At 51.0% G+C, this 11922-nt stretch overlaps 1 protein-coding gene and 1 long non-coding RNA gene across 2 annotated transcripts in view; one reads left to right on the top strand and one right to left on the bottom strand.

Annotated features, from left to right (window-relative positions):
- Positions 1-271: 271 nt before the first annotated feature.
- Positions 272-8792, bottom strand: REM1 (RAS (RAD and GEM)-like GTP-binding 1). Its single transcript, XM_008587441.1, has 6 exons — positions 8704-8792; positions 7469-7876; positions 7201-7353; positions 6054-6136; positions 2133-2334; positions 272-770 (listed from the first exon to the last, which is right to left on the bottom strand). Exons 2-6 carry the CDS (start codon positions 7653-7655, stop codon positions 499-501), a joined length of 897 nt encoding a protein of 298 aa, XP_008585663.1. The 5' UTR covers positions 7656-7876; positions 8704-8792; the 3' UTR covers positions 272-498.
- Positions 8793-11190: 2398 nt separating this feature from the next.
- LOC103602990 overlaps positions 11191-11922 on the top strand; it is a 4025-nt gene continuing 3293 nt past the window's right edge. Inside the window, exon 1 of the long non-coding RNA XR_551573.1 lies at positions 11191-11331. This is a non-coding gene — a long non-coding RNA (uncharacterized LOC103602990). The remainder of the gene's footprint in view (positions 11332-11922) is intronic.

Raw genomic sequence — 11922 nt, 5'->3', positions numbered from 1 at the left:
TGCCTGGAAGAGCCCAAGAAGGAGCGGCCTGGACATTCATACAGGACATTCTTCTGGTCTGGTTTATTGTGGGGGTTTCTGAAGGTTGGCCAGAGCTCAGCGACAAGGAAGACTTTTACAAAAAGACATCCACCACGTAAAAAAAACCCTACTTTGTGTCTAGCTTGGGGCTCCGGCCCCCCAGTTCTGTCCATCCCTTCCCCAGGGCGGAGGGGTCCCTGAGGCTGTAGCTCCGGGTTTACAAAAAGACATCCACCACGTAAAAAAAACCCTACTTTGTGTCTAGCTTGGGGCTCCGGCACCCCAGTTCTGTCCATCCCTTCCCCAGGGCGGAGGGGTCCCTGAGGCTGTAGCTCCGGGTGATGCTCCAGCCATCGGGAAGGTGGACATGCAAGGCCCACGATATGGACTTCAGGCAATGGCGTCTTTGCCCCTCGGTGGCGTTGGTGGAACCTGTAATGCATGCGTGTCCCGCCACCCCCAGAAGGGCGGGTGGCCTCAGAGCACGGCCAGGTTGTGGCAGGACTTGGAGCGAGCCTTGAGTGCCCGGCGACGGGAGCTGCGGGCCGTCAGACGTTCCAGGAAGCGACGAGCGCGCTGGCCGAGGCTGGCCCGCCGTCGTGGTGCTGGTGGCTCCTGGGCCGCGCTGTCCCGGCGGCGCAAGCGCAGTTGGCGCACGACGCCCTCGAAGAGTTCAGCCACATTGTGCTGCAGAGCGGCTGAGGTTTCAATGAATTTGCAATCGAACACCACAGCGCAGGCGCGGCCCTCTGAGGGGGCGGGGTCAGGCGAGCCGGGGTGGAGCCATAACCGGAAGGCGGAGATAAAGGTAGGAAAAGGTGTGTTCACTTATTATTTTTTTGATTTTTGGCGGCTGGCCGGTACAGGGATCCGACCCCTCGACCTCGGTATTATAACACCGCGGGCTAACCAATTGAGCTAACCGGCCAGCCCCAGAGGAGGTGTGTTCAGTTTGAATTAGAAATAGTTTTTCCTGTGCCCATACCTGGTGCTGATGCCGGGGGTCAGATCGGGCTTTAAGGATTTAGTTCACCACAGGCTAGTGACTGATACTGATAGCAGAATGAGGTTGGGAAGACAGGGAGGCAGGGACCAGGTTGAACGCTAGGTAAGGGGTCTAATTTACTGTGCCTTGGAATTACCTGGAGGAATTTATTAAATGCAGATTCCTGTGACCACTCTCAGGGATTCTGATTCGATAGGTTTGGGATGAGGCCTGGGAGCCTACGTTTTTACAAAATCTTCAGGGATTAAAACTGGGGATTCCAGCTTTTTTTGGATGTCTATCCACAAAGGCATATGGTCTTCCAAGTCCAGGATGCCACTGGACCTGAGTTCTAGTCCTCAGTGCCTGATGATTCTGCGGAACCGGCTTTCCCTCTTTGGGTCTCAGTTTCCAGATTTTTTAGATTTTACTCCATGAGTAGGGCCATTTTAAGATTTTTATGGGCCCCACTTGATATGTCAAACCTATTAAAATATTCCCCATCCCACTGTAAACATAGTTTATATATAACTTTAAAAGTTTTGGTTTGTAGTTGCTGGCTGACACAATTTTATGTTTTATAGCAATTAAAGATTTGCAAAATTTGAATTTATAATTTTTTCACTGTATTTTGGAGCCAATAATGGTCTTTTTCATCTGTCAAATGAAAGCTTTTAAAAAGCCTGTAGGCACTGGGTCTATCATATCTTGTGGGTAAAGTGTCTCCGATTGAGAGCACGGGGAGCCATAGGGGAATTTTTGAGCAAAGAAGTGACAAGGTCAGCTCTGGTTCTGGAATACTCTGGCACCTGGCGAGGAGGACTGATTGGGGATAGAAAGGTATGAGGGCTGGCTAAAGTGGAGATGACAAGATAGGGCAGAGGCTGTGGTAACAGAGGGACAGGAATGTGGGATTAATGGAGGTGGGCTTGACAGGACTTGGGGACTGGTTTGGGGAGGGTGGTGAAAGAGGAGGCAAAATGGTTCTTAGCTTCCAGGCTCAGGCAAGTAGATGCAGGATGGCGGCGGGTTGGCAGGGGCAGACAGTCACTGAGTTGAAGAACATTGGAGCAGCAGCAGTAACAGTGGGGCTGAGAGAATGGGTGGGGTGGGGTAGAGGGCTCACCTTCTACAGAGACTTCTCGGCAGCGGGCTAGGTCCGCCTTGTTGCCCACGAGGATGATGGGCACGTGGTCCGCCTGATGTGTGCGCCGCAGCTGAATGCGGAGCTCAGAGGCGCTCTCGAAGCTGCTTCGGTCTGCGATGGAGTACACGATGACGTAGGCACTGCCCACCTGCAGGCACGACTCCTGGCTCCAGCTTTCATCCTGTGCGGGGAGGGGCCCCAGACCCATCCTCAGAGGGTGCGGAGGCCCTGGCTGAGAAAGACGGGGCTGGGATGGTCTAACGGGTGGGATGGGGCTGGAGTTTATACTTTGGACAGATTTGGGAGGCAGATTCTGCCCTAATTCCCTGTGTCACCTTGGGAAAACCACAGATCCTCTCTGAGTCTCAGTTTCTCTGTTTGAAAAATTGGGCCAATTACATTACCTCACTGCATTCTCTCATTTACTGATAACTTCTGTAGGCTGGGCACTGGAGACAAAAAGTTTTCCTAGTTTCCCTTCCCGATAAGGAGGGTTCTGGCTTTGCCTGTTCAGCTTTTCTGTCTGGTTTCTGAGGAGGGCTTTGCCTTGGCAGACAGTCCTTTAGTCCTTCTGCATCCAGAATTAAGAGAAAAAAGGAAGAGAGAGAAGTGAGGCCACAAGGCTGACTTCAGGGGGAGGCATTTTTCAGGACAGTTTTGAAGAAAGAGAGGCGATGGAACAGTCATGCAGTGTTAAGTTCAGAGGGGATGGGAGAGGCAAGGGACACTTTAAGAAGTGGAGTCCTTTCACTCCACTTGTGGTTTGACCAAAGAAAGCAAAGAACTGGAGTGAGTTTGATATTCCATTTTGGATGGTGATCTTTTGTCAGGTACAGCACTCTGAGACTGGACCACCTGGGTAACACTTTATTAGTGTTTAATAAGACACAGTTCCTGCCCTCCAAAAGCTTATGGTCTGGGCGGAAGGCTAGGGGAATGGAGAGTTATAATGCAGCAGGATAAGCCCCCTTAAGAGAGGCATATGCAGGTGGCTGGAGGAGCCATGGCAGTGGGATGGGGAGGCCAGAAGAACTCAACGTGGCAGAGTGTGGGAGGGCTTCACAGTGGACCAATGAGGGGGGTTTGAAAGGATGAGCAGGTCAAGCAGGAGAGAAGAGATTCCAGAGAAAGGGAACAATAGTCAGAGCTAAGGCCTGGAGTGGGAAAGACTGAGTGTGATGGAAGCGTAGGTGTGAGGGGGAAGAGGCCAGAAAAGTTTTCTGATAACCAAATAAGGTAGATAATTAGGAAAGCATCAGATCCACGGTCAACGTCACTATCAAAGGGGGTACGTTCTCAACAGACATATTGATCAATCCCCAAGCCAAATAGCCCTGGGTGAGTCAGACAGATGTGGGTTCTCAACCTTGACTATGGACAGGTTCCTTCCTTCCTCTTGGCCTCAGTTTCCCTATCTGTAGAATGAGAGGGTGGGTCTTGACCATTCATTCATTCACTGCACAAATAATATGTGTCAGGATCACAAAAGCTGGTTGGTGCATGGACTTGTGGGTAAGAACGCATTGGGAATGTGATTAAAAATACAGATTTCAGAGCCCCACTTTTTTAGAGGTTCTGAGGTAAGGCCTGAGAATTTGATTTTTAATAATTTCCAGGTGACCCTGATGGTCAGCGAAGCTGGGACACTACTCGATGAGCCAAAGGCCCACCCACTTCGGTGAGATTCTGTCTCTCTGACACCAGAGAACCATCTAGCCCATGGATGGAAAGGATGAAAGCTTATTCCAACAAGGCTGCCACTGCACAAACCCTCTTTGGGAACTCCCTTCACAGTCATTGACCAGGGAAACTGGTTCTGTTTCCTCATTTTACTGAAAGGAAAACCAAAGTCCAGTGAAGAGAAGAATACTTTCTCAAGGCCACACAGCAAGCTGGGCACAGAGTTCCAGCTCCTGCCTTCTAGTCCAGTACCCTGTCTCCCAGTGGGACTCCCAGTCTGATTAGCTTGCTGGATTCTGCCACATAGGATTCTCAACTACATCTAAAAAGTAGGTCCTCCCTCACCAGCCTGTGACCTCCATGAGGCCCAAGGACAAGCCTGCTTTATTTACCGCTGTGTCTCCAGCATGCTGGCCCATGGTAGACACCCAGCAAGTATTTATGAATGAATGAATGTGTGAAATCTGAGCTGAAGGTTCAGAAGGTGATGCTCCCTGGGGGGATGGGGAGGGGCAGTCCTACCACGTAAGACTACAGGCTCTGGGGTTTTGTAGATCTGGGTTTGAATCCCAGTTTCTGAGAGCTTTGGACACATTACTTAACCTCTTGAACTTCAGTTTCCTCATTAGAATGGGAATCAGAAGACTCATTGTATAGTTTTTGTTTTGACTGAATGTCATAATATATGTCCAGGGCTTAGCACAGAGGCTGACACTTAGGAAGAGGGTGCTCCATAAATGTCCACTGCTGTTATGAGAATCATCATCATCATTATTATGCTCATTTAGACCTGCGTTTCCTTTTATGCTTGTTAAAGGGAATTGGCCACATAGCTCCTTCATCTCTATCCTTTGGACCTATCAGTGGATCTGTCAGCCATTCTTGTCAATCATCCAACACTGTCTTCCTAAGCCCCACCTATGGACAGGGCCTCCCTGAGTGTTAGGGGAGGGTGCCTGAAGCAACTCTTTTCATTTGTGGTCTTTTTTTGTTTTTATTTACTTATTTTTATTTTGATAAGAATGCGTAACATGAGATCTACCCTCTTCACAAATTTTTAGGTGTATGGTACACTATTATTAATCATAAGCACAACATTGTACAATAGCTCTCTGGAACTTACTCATCTGTATGACTGTCATTTTACACATATGGAACAGCAGCTCCCCACTTCTCCCTCCCCTCAGCCCCTGGCAACCGTCATTCCGTTTTCTGCTTCTATGAGTTTGGGTATTTTCTTTTTTTTTTTTTACTTTTTGTCTTTTTTCGTGTCCGGCAATGGATCGCAACCCTCAGTGTCGCGCCCGGACCGGGACCGGCAACGGGATCGCAACCCTCGGTGTTGCGCCTGCACCTTGCTCAGCCAGTGAGCGGGAACCGGTCTGTATGTGGGATCCGAACCCTTGGCGGGAGCGCCTCCGTGCTCCCAAGCGGTGCACTGTAGCAGTGCGCCACCGGGCTGGCCCTAGGTCCTTCTCTTTTGCTTAGGTGTGTTTTCTCTAAGTTCTACAATGAGCATATATTACTGTATAGCAAGAGTAACAAAAATCCAAACCAGATAAAATCATAACAGGGACGTGTCTCTGCCTGCTGCTGTCTTTCTGCTCTAGAAGGAAAGAACACCCTTTGGTTTCATTTTTCACTAGCCACCAAGTTATAATGAATAAGAATGATCATTTACAATTCTTCACCTCTGTTCAGCACTTTTTCATACTCCAAACTGGGCTCACCTCTGAAATTAGGTAAGAACTTTAAAAAACCAGTTGATGAGGAAGGCAGGAATGATTGACCCATTTATCAGATTAGAAAACTGAAGCTCAGAGTGGGTAAGTCAATTGCACAGAGCTATACAAGTAGGAAGAAAAAGAAAGGAGAATTCAACCTTAGGCATTTTGGTGCCAAATTCAGTGTTCTTTCTGTTGCACAATGTGGGTGGGTGAGGTGGGATGAGGGTGGTAATAATGATGGGGAGGCCTGCGGGGGGAGAAGCATATCCTGGATGCTGCTGGGAAGGGACAGCGGAATGAGAAAAAGGGTCAGGGTTATGAGGTTCTTCTGTCTTTGGGTGGGAAAGCTGCTTAGGAGCTGTGGTTTTGGGGGTGGTGTTGTTGAGGATGGCTGCAGTCCCATCCCTGCTCCGTAGTGTCCCAGAAGGGGACAGGAAGGAGTCTGGTACTAGGCTCAGCATCCCTCCCCCCAATCCTGCTTGCTGTGCCATACCAGTTTCTCGGCCTCCCAGGTGTCCATGACCACCAGTGTGGTGTCCTCGCCATCCACTGTGAGGGTCCTCTCATACACATCTTCTGCAACCGAGGGAAGAGCCAGATCTCAGGGAGGAGGGGAAGGCCTGGGAGGGTGTGGGGTTCCCTAGCCCCCCTTTCGGGTCACATCACCCCCTCCACTTCTCCTTGGAAATGTTCACCACACTTAATTGATGTCTGTCTCTCCTGGAAGGTCAAGAAGCTCCATGAGGAGCCCATGTCTTTCCAGCTGCCAGCATAGTACCTGGCACATAGTAGGTGCTAGAAATTTGGTTTGGTTGATTGAATTGAGTGTGGGATGGTGTGGTTAAAGTTGGGCTGGGAATTCTCCCAGTCCTGTCTGTCTGGCTTAGTGAATGCTTCAGGCAGGTCATGTTAGCCTCTCTGGGCCTCAGTCTCCCCATCTGTAACACATATGGGTTCTCACTCTTGGGTGGTGGGTCAAGGCTGGAGAATGAGCCTGGCCAGAGTGTTCCTGCCTTCTCTCTGCTTTTAACCAACCCTCCTCCCCATTCACCTTATGTCCTCTCAGCCAGTCCCGCAAGGCCCATCTTAATTTCTTCTGTCCTGTCCCTGTACCCCATCATTTTGGGGCTCCTGACCCTCAGCTCACTGCATTTCTTGGGAATAAAGCAACCCAAGGCCCAGAACTTGGGGTCTGAGAGTCTCCATTCTGGGAAGGATCTTAGTTTTACTATAGGTCATGGTGGCCATGGATGGATGTCTATGGGACTAGGAGGATCCCAGAATCAGGGGGAGTTGGGACTTGGAGGTTCTGAGCTGGGTGGAAGTCCAACATTTCTTGACACTCGTGGAATTCAGAATTACTCCCCTTATGACATGGAAATGAATCATATACCTCTCATCCATGGGAAACCGGCAAAATTTTCATTCTAGTCAAGGAATTTCCCTCCCCTAGATCACTGTGTGGGCTATGCCTCGCACAACTCTAGTGCGGTATCGTTCACTTCATAGTCTGTGTGAACGATGTCCCTTAGAGTTGAACAGTGCATGACTTGTACAACTGTTCTTGGAAGCCCTGCGTCCCTGGTGACAGGGCTTTCACTCCTTTGGTCACATCCCAGCCCAGACCATAGGGTCCTTACCTCCCAGCTGTTCATGAAGGTCCCGCTCTTGCTTCCCTGCAAAGAGGCTGGCCAGGCTGGTCTTCCCTACGCCAGGATCTCCAAGCAGCACCACACGGTAGAGGGCCTCCCAGGAGCCTTCAGAGTCGCTGGATTCAGAGGACCAATCGTGGGCAGGTGAAGGTTTCCGGGCAGGAGGGTTGAGGGAGGCTGATTGGCCTAGCCAGCACCACACGGTAGAGGGCCTCCCAGGAGCCTTCAGAGTCGCTGGATTCAGAGGACCAATCATGGGCAGGTGAAGGTTTCCGGGCAGGAGGGTTGAGGGAGGCTGATTGGCCTAGCCGGGGATGCTGGGATTGAGTGGAGGGTGCTGTGCACAGGAGGCCAGGCTTGTGGCCCCGAGAGGACAGGGGCAGCGGAGTGCTAGCTCGCCGATGCAGGGATGTCTTTGTTTCCTGCTGGGTGTTTAGTGTCATACTTGGTAAGGGGGGGCTTTGTGCCTGTCTTCCTTACTTCCAAAAAAAGGGGGAATGGTCGGTGTGCCAGTTGCTTTGAGCCCCTTCTTCTGTAGGATCCTGATGAGCTGCTGAGATGGCTTCCTCCAAAGTCCCTTCTTGTTCACATGGGAGGAGGAGGCCCCTCAGCTCCTTGGGGTGGGGGCTTTCTGGCTTCAGGCCCAAGGTAAACCTGAGTCTAGCTGGAAGGGTTGAGTGCGCAGGCTGTGAACATACACGGGCATGCACACCCAGAAGCCATTTCCCATGCCTAGACAATGACCCACCCCCAGTGGCACAGACAGACAGAGGGGCAGATGCGAGGTGGGATGTCCACGCATGCACACACATTCCCACGGACCTGCCCCTCCCATTCAGAACTTGAGACTCTCGTTATGGAAGCCATCTGAATAGTCCCCATCCTCCCCTTCCCCACGGTTCTGGGTTTGGGGGGTGCACAGCGGGTTGAAGGCCCCCAGGGGCTTTTACTTCCGCTGCCCGATGATCTCACGGGGTCTGTGGAAGAGGCAGGAAGGGGTGGGCTGGTACCCCAGAAGGGCGAGGGGACTCTGGGGGTTCCCTCCGGCTGTAACCCGAGTGCCCTGGTGCCATGGGAACGGCGCGTCCGGCCCGCCCCCTGCGTGAAAAATTCAGGAGCGGCTGGCGCTACGGCCTCCAGTTGCTGTCGGGGGTCGGGAGCTGCGAGCCCGCCAGCCCCAGGTTTGGTGACAGGACAGAGTCCTGACGGGGGACGGGGAGGGGAGCCCACAGCGCCGGGAACTCTGTGCCATTCTTGGAGTCTTAGTCTGAGCTTTCCCAGCCCGGGACCCTGGGTGTGAGTCCTCCGATCCCGGAGGGGTTCCTTGTTCGAGGCTACCCAGCCCTCCTGACGCCAAGTCTGAAGACCCTCGCCCTGGGACGCGGTTTCGAGGCCCCCCGCCCCGGCCTGCGCTGCAGAACCCGCATGCAGGCGCCTGGCGAACTCCGCTCCAACTTGAGCAAGTTGGCTGCGGGTTGCGCGGAGCTTTACCTCGGCGTGGCGAGGAGTCCAGGGTCCCCCGCCGCCTCGGCTGCCGGGTGCTCCAGGCTGAACCTCCCGCCTCGGCACGCAGCCCCTCAGGCGGGTCCCGCCCGGCCGCTCGGGCTTGGGGAGGAGCCGCGGCCCCGCCCCGTCCAGCCCCGCCCCGTTAGGGCAGCCCCGGGGTTCCCGCCCCAAGGACTTGGCCGCTCGGCGACTTTTCTAAGAGGGCACAGCTCAGCTGACCCACCGCCTCCAGTCCTTCACCTAGAGTGGGCGTGACGGGATTGGGGTGGGGGATGAGAAAGGAAGGGTGGGGGGCTCTGGATTCCTGGGTCTGGATCCCCCTCTGCGTCCGCATCTGTTCACTCCATCAATGGGGCGCACAAACTTTAGCGCTCACAAAAACCACTTGGGGAGCTTGTTGAAAGTTCACATTTCTAAGTTCTGCCTCAGTAGTACTGGAGGAGAGGTTTGGGAATTTGCATTTCAAACAAGTGCCACAAGTGGTCCTGATGCAGATATGTAGTTTGTGGATGGAGAATTAATTTTGGGAAACTAGATCCCCAGGAATCATGCTCTGGATGGAGAATTAATTTTGGGAGGGGGCTTGCGGGAAGAGAGAGCCCAGGAAGTTTGCATTGAAGAGTTAGGAGTATCTTAATTTGACATCATTCATTCACACTCATTCGTTCGTTTACCACTTGAAGATTAGCTGGGCCTGGGACTCAGGCCTTGACCCCTTTCAGCCTACTGTCCCTTTCTATCATGGTCCCTGGCTTTTTTTTTTTTTTTTTTTTTTTTTTTTTTTTTTTTTTTTTTTTAATTTCTTCAGATCTTCCCAGGCATGTAGGATGAAGAAAGAGACACTGATCTTGGCATAGAAGAGAAGTTGGCTAGGATCCTGGTGAATGCTGGCCATTCATGTTGCCAGGATCCAGGCTTTTTGAGTAGGTCTTGAGGGATTGGGGCGGGTATGTGTGTGGGGTTTTGGAGACCAGGCTGTACCTGGGGGTGGGGCTCACTGTCATGGCTGAGGGGTCCAGGTATCCAGCTTGGAGCAACTTCCACAGCAGCCAGGTTGACTTGCTGAGCCCCCGCAGGTCTTGGGGCAGATGCTGAACGCCCTCAGGCATGGCTTCCTTCCGTTGCTTGGCCCTCTGAGCTTTCCTTTCCCACCTGCAAGACCGGCTGTGAGTGGGGCAGCACCCTTCATGGTCTGGGGAGTGAGGTGACTTGGCTTCCTTCCATCCCAGCTCTGCAGCTCAATTACTGTGTGACCATAAGCAAATCAACTCCTCTCTTTGGGTTTCATTTTCTTTATTTAAAACCGTAATGTATCCTTGCTAAAAAACCTTTGATTGTCTATAATACAAAAGCTTGAACTTGGCATCCGAAGCCTCTCATGCTCTGGCTCCTGTCTTTTGCATGGTTATTTCAACCCCTCCTTCCAACAAAGTTCTCACTCTGCCCATGCCCCACTCTTTCAGGCACATTCTGTACCTTCTGCTGGGATACCCTTTCCCCTACTCATCTTTCATGATGCGACTTAGATACCCGTGTTCCAGACACTGTTCTAAGCTCTGTACATATATTATCTCAGTGGTTCTCAAACTTCAGTGGCTCATTAAATCACCTGGAGGGCTTGTTAAGTCACAGCTTGCTGGACCCCTTCTTCCCCCAAGAGCTTTTGATTTAGTAGGCTTGGGATAGGGCTTGAAAATTTGCATTTTTGGCAAGTCCTAGGTATTGCTGCTGCTTGCTTGTCTGAGAACCACTATATTATTTTATTTAATCCTCTAAATGAGATAGGTAGCTATTACTCTCTGTGAGGTAAGTGCTATTACTCTTCCCATTTTTATTTTTATTTATTTATTTTATTTTATTTTCCGTCCTTTTTGAGACCAGCTGCGCCGCGCTCAGCCAGTGAGCGCTGTGAGCGCACCAGTCATCCCTATATAGGATCCGAACCCGTGGCGGGAGCGCTGCTAAGCTCCCAGAGCCGCACTCTCCTGAGTGAGCCACGGGCTCGGCCCAACTCTTCCCATTTTTAGAGTAGGACTAAATACATGCTTGTATGAATGGGCCAGTGGGTTCTGGTACCATTTCCTTGGCATTAAGAAGGGAAACATACATTTATTAGCCTTGCAAGGAAGGCTTGTCATCATTTCATAGATGACAGCCTGGGGCTCAGAGAGGCAAGTCCTTGTCCAAGATCTCACAGAGATTAGGGGAAATGCTGGGATTGAACTAGGTCTCTCTCAAGTCAAGGCTCTTCCCACCCTCTTGGGTGGGGAAGATATTCAGTTTTTGACACTAGGCATTGCCCCAGAAAATTCTTCCCCCAGCTTCAGAGCTCAGCAGCCTTTAGAGGGTGTGGCCGAGCAGTTTCCACATAGTTGGCTGAGATCCCAAGCAGCTTTGGGATCTCGCAGCCGCATACTCCCACTTAGGTCTGCCGCCCACAGCTCTTCCTTTTTATCGCAGCTCAGTAAAGGCTGGCCGCAGGCTGCACGGCTCAGCACACTCAATTCCTTTCTTCGTGTGTTTTCCCCAGCAGCCTCCCCAGGAGCCCTGTGGCCATGACACAGCTGCTTCTGTTCATTGTGATTCTCCTGGTCCTGGGTCATGTGCCACCAGGTAACATCACCTGAGTGTATGTGTGTGTGAGAGAGAGAAAATGAGGAGTAGGCTCTAAGATCCTGGAGGACAGAGGGGCCTAGACCAGCGTTTAAATTCTGGGCTCAGCACTGACATGCTGTGTAGCTTAGAGCAGGTTGCTAAATCAGCTTGCACCTCAGTTTCCTAATCTGTAAAATGGAATTCACTCAATAAATATTATTTTGGAAAATATTTACTGTGTGTTAGGCACTGTTATGATTCCTGGGGATCTAGCAGTGGAAGAAAACAGGGTTCTCACTTTCACAGAGCTGACATTTTAGTTGGTGGGGATAGCAAATAAACAGATAAACATATTATATGTCAGGCATGGATAAGTACTAAGAAGAATAATGGTTAGAGTGGCATGTGTGTGTGTGGGGGTGATGGGAAGGCTGATGGGGATGGTCAAGGAAGGCATCTGATAAGGTTTTTTTTTTATAGCTTTTGGAAAATTTCAAATATACATGAAAGTAGAGAGAATAATATAATGTACAAGGTGAATTAAAAATTTTTTTATTATGGAAAAATTGAAACTTAAGCAAAAATAGAGAATAATGTAATGATGTGAGT

This window comes from Galeopterus variegatus, unplaced genomic scaffold (genome assembly GCF_000696425.1).
Source record: "Galeopterus variegatus unplaced genomic scaffold, G_variegatus-3.0.2 Scaffold4397, whole genome shotgun sequence".
Classification (NCBI taxonomy): Eukaryota; Metazoa; Chordata; class Mammalia; order Dermoptera; family Cynocephalidae; genus Galeopterus; species Galeopterus variegatus.
Note: the sequence above shows the minus strand (reverse complement) of the source record. Positions and strands in the feature narration are given on the sequence as shown.

What these genes read in the sequence shown, in the direction of transcription:
- REM1 (XM_008587441.1), bottom strand. Translation starts at nt 7,655, where the DNA reads ATGACACTAAACACCCAGCAGGAAACAAAGACATCCCTGCATCGGCGA. An exon ending in CCGGAAACCTTCACCTGCCC is followed by an intron (nt 7,354 to 7,468) that starts ATGATTGGTCCT and finishes AACCTTCACCTG; the next exon opens with CCCACGATTGGTCCTCTGAA. An exon ending in CCTTCATGAACAGCTGGGAG is followed by an intron (nt 6,137 to 7,200) that starts GTAAGGACCCTA and finishes CCTCGGTTGCAG; the next exon opens with AAGATGTGTATGAGAGGACC.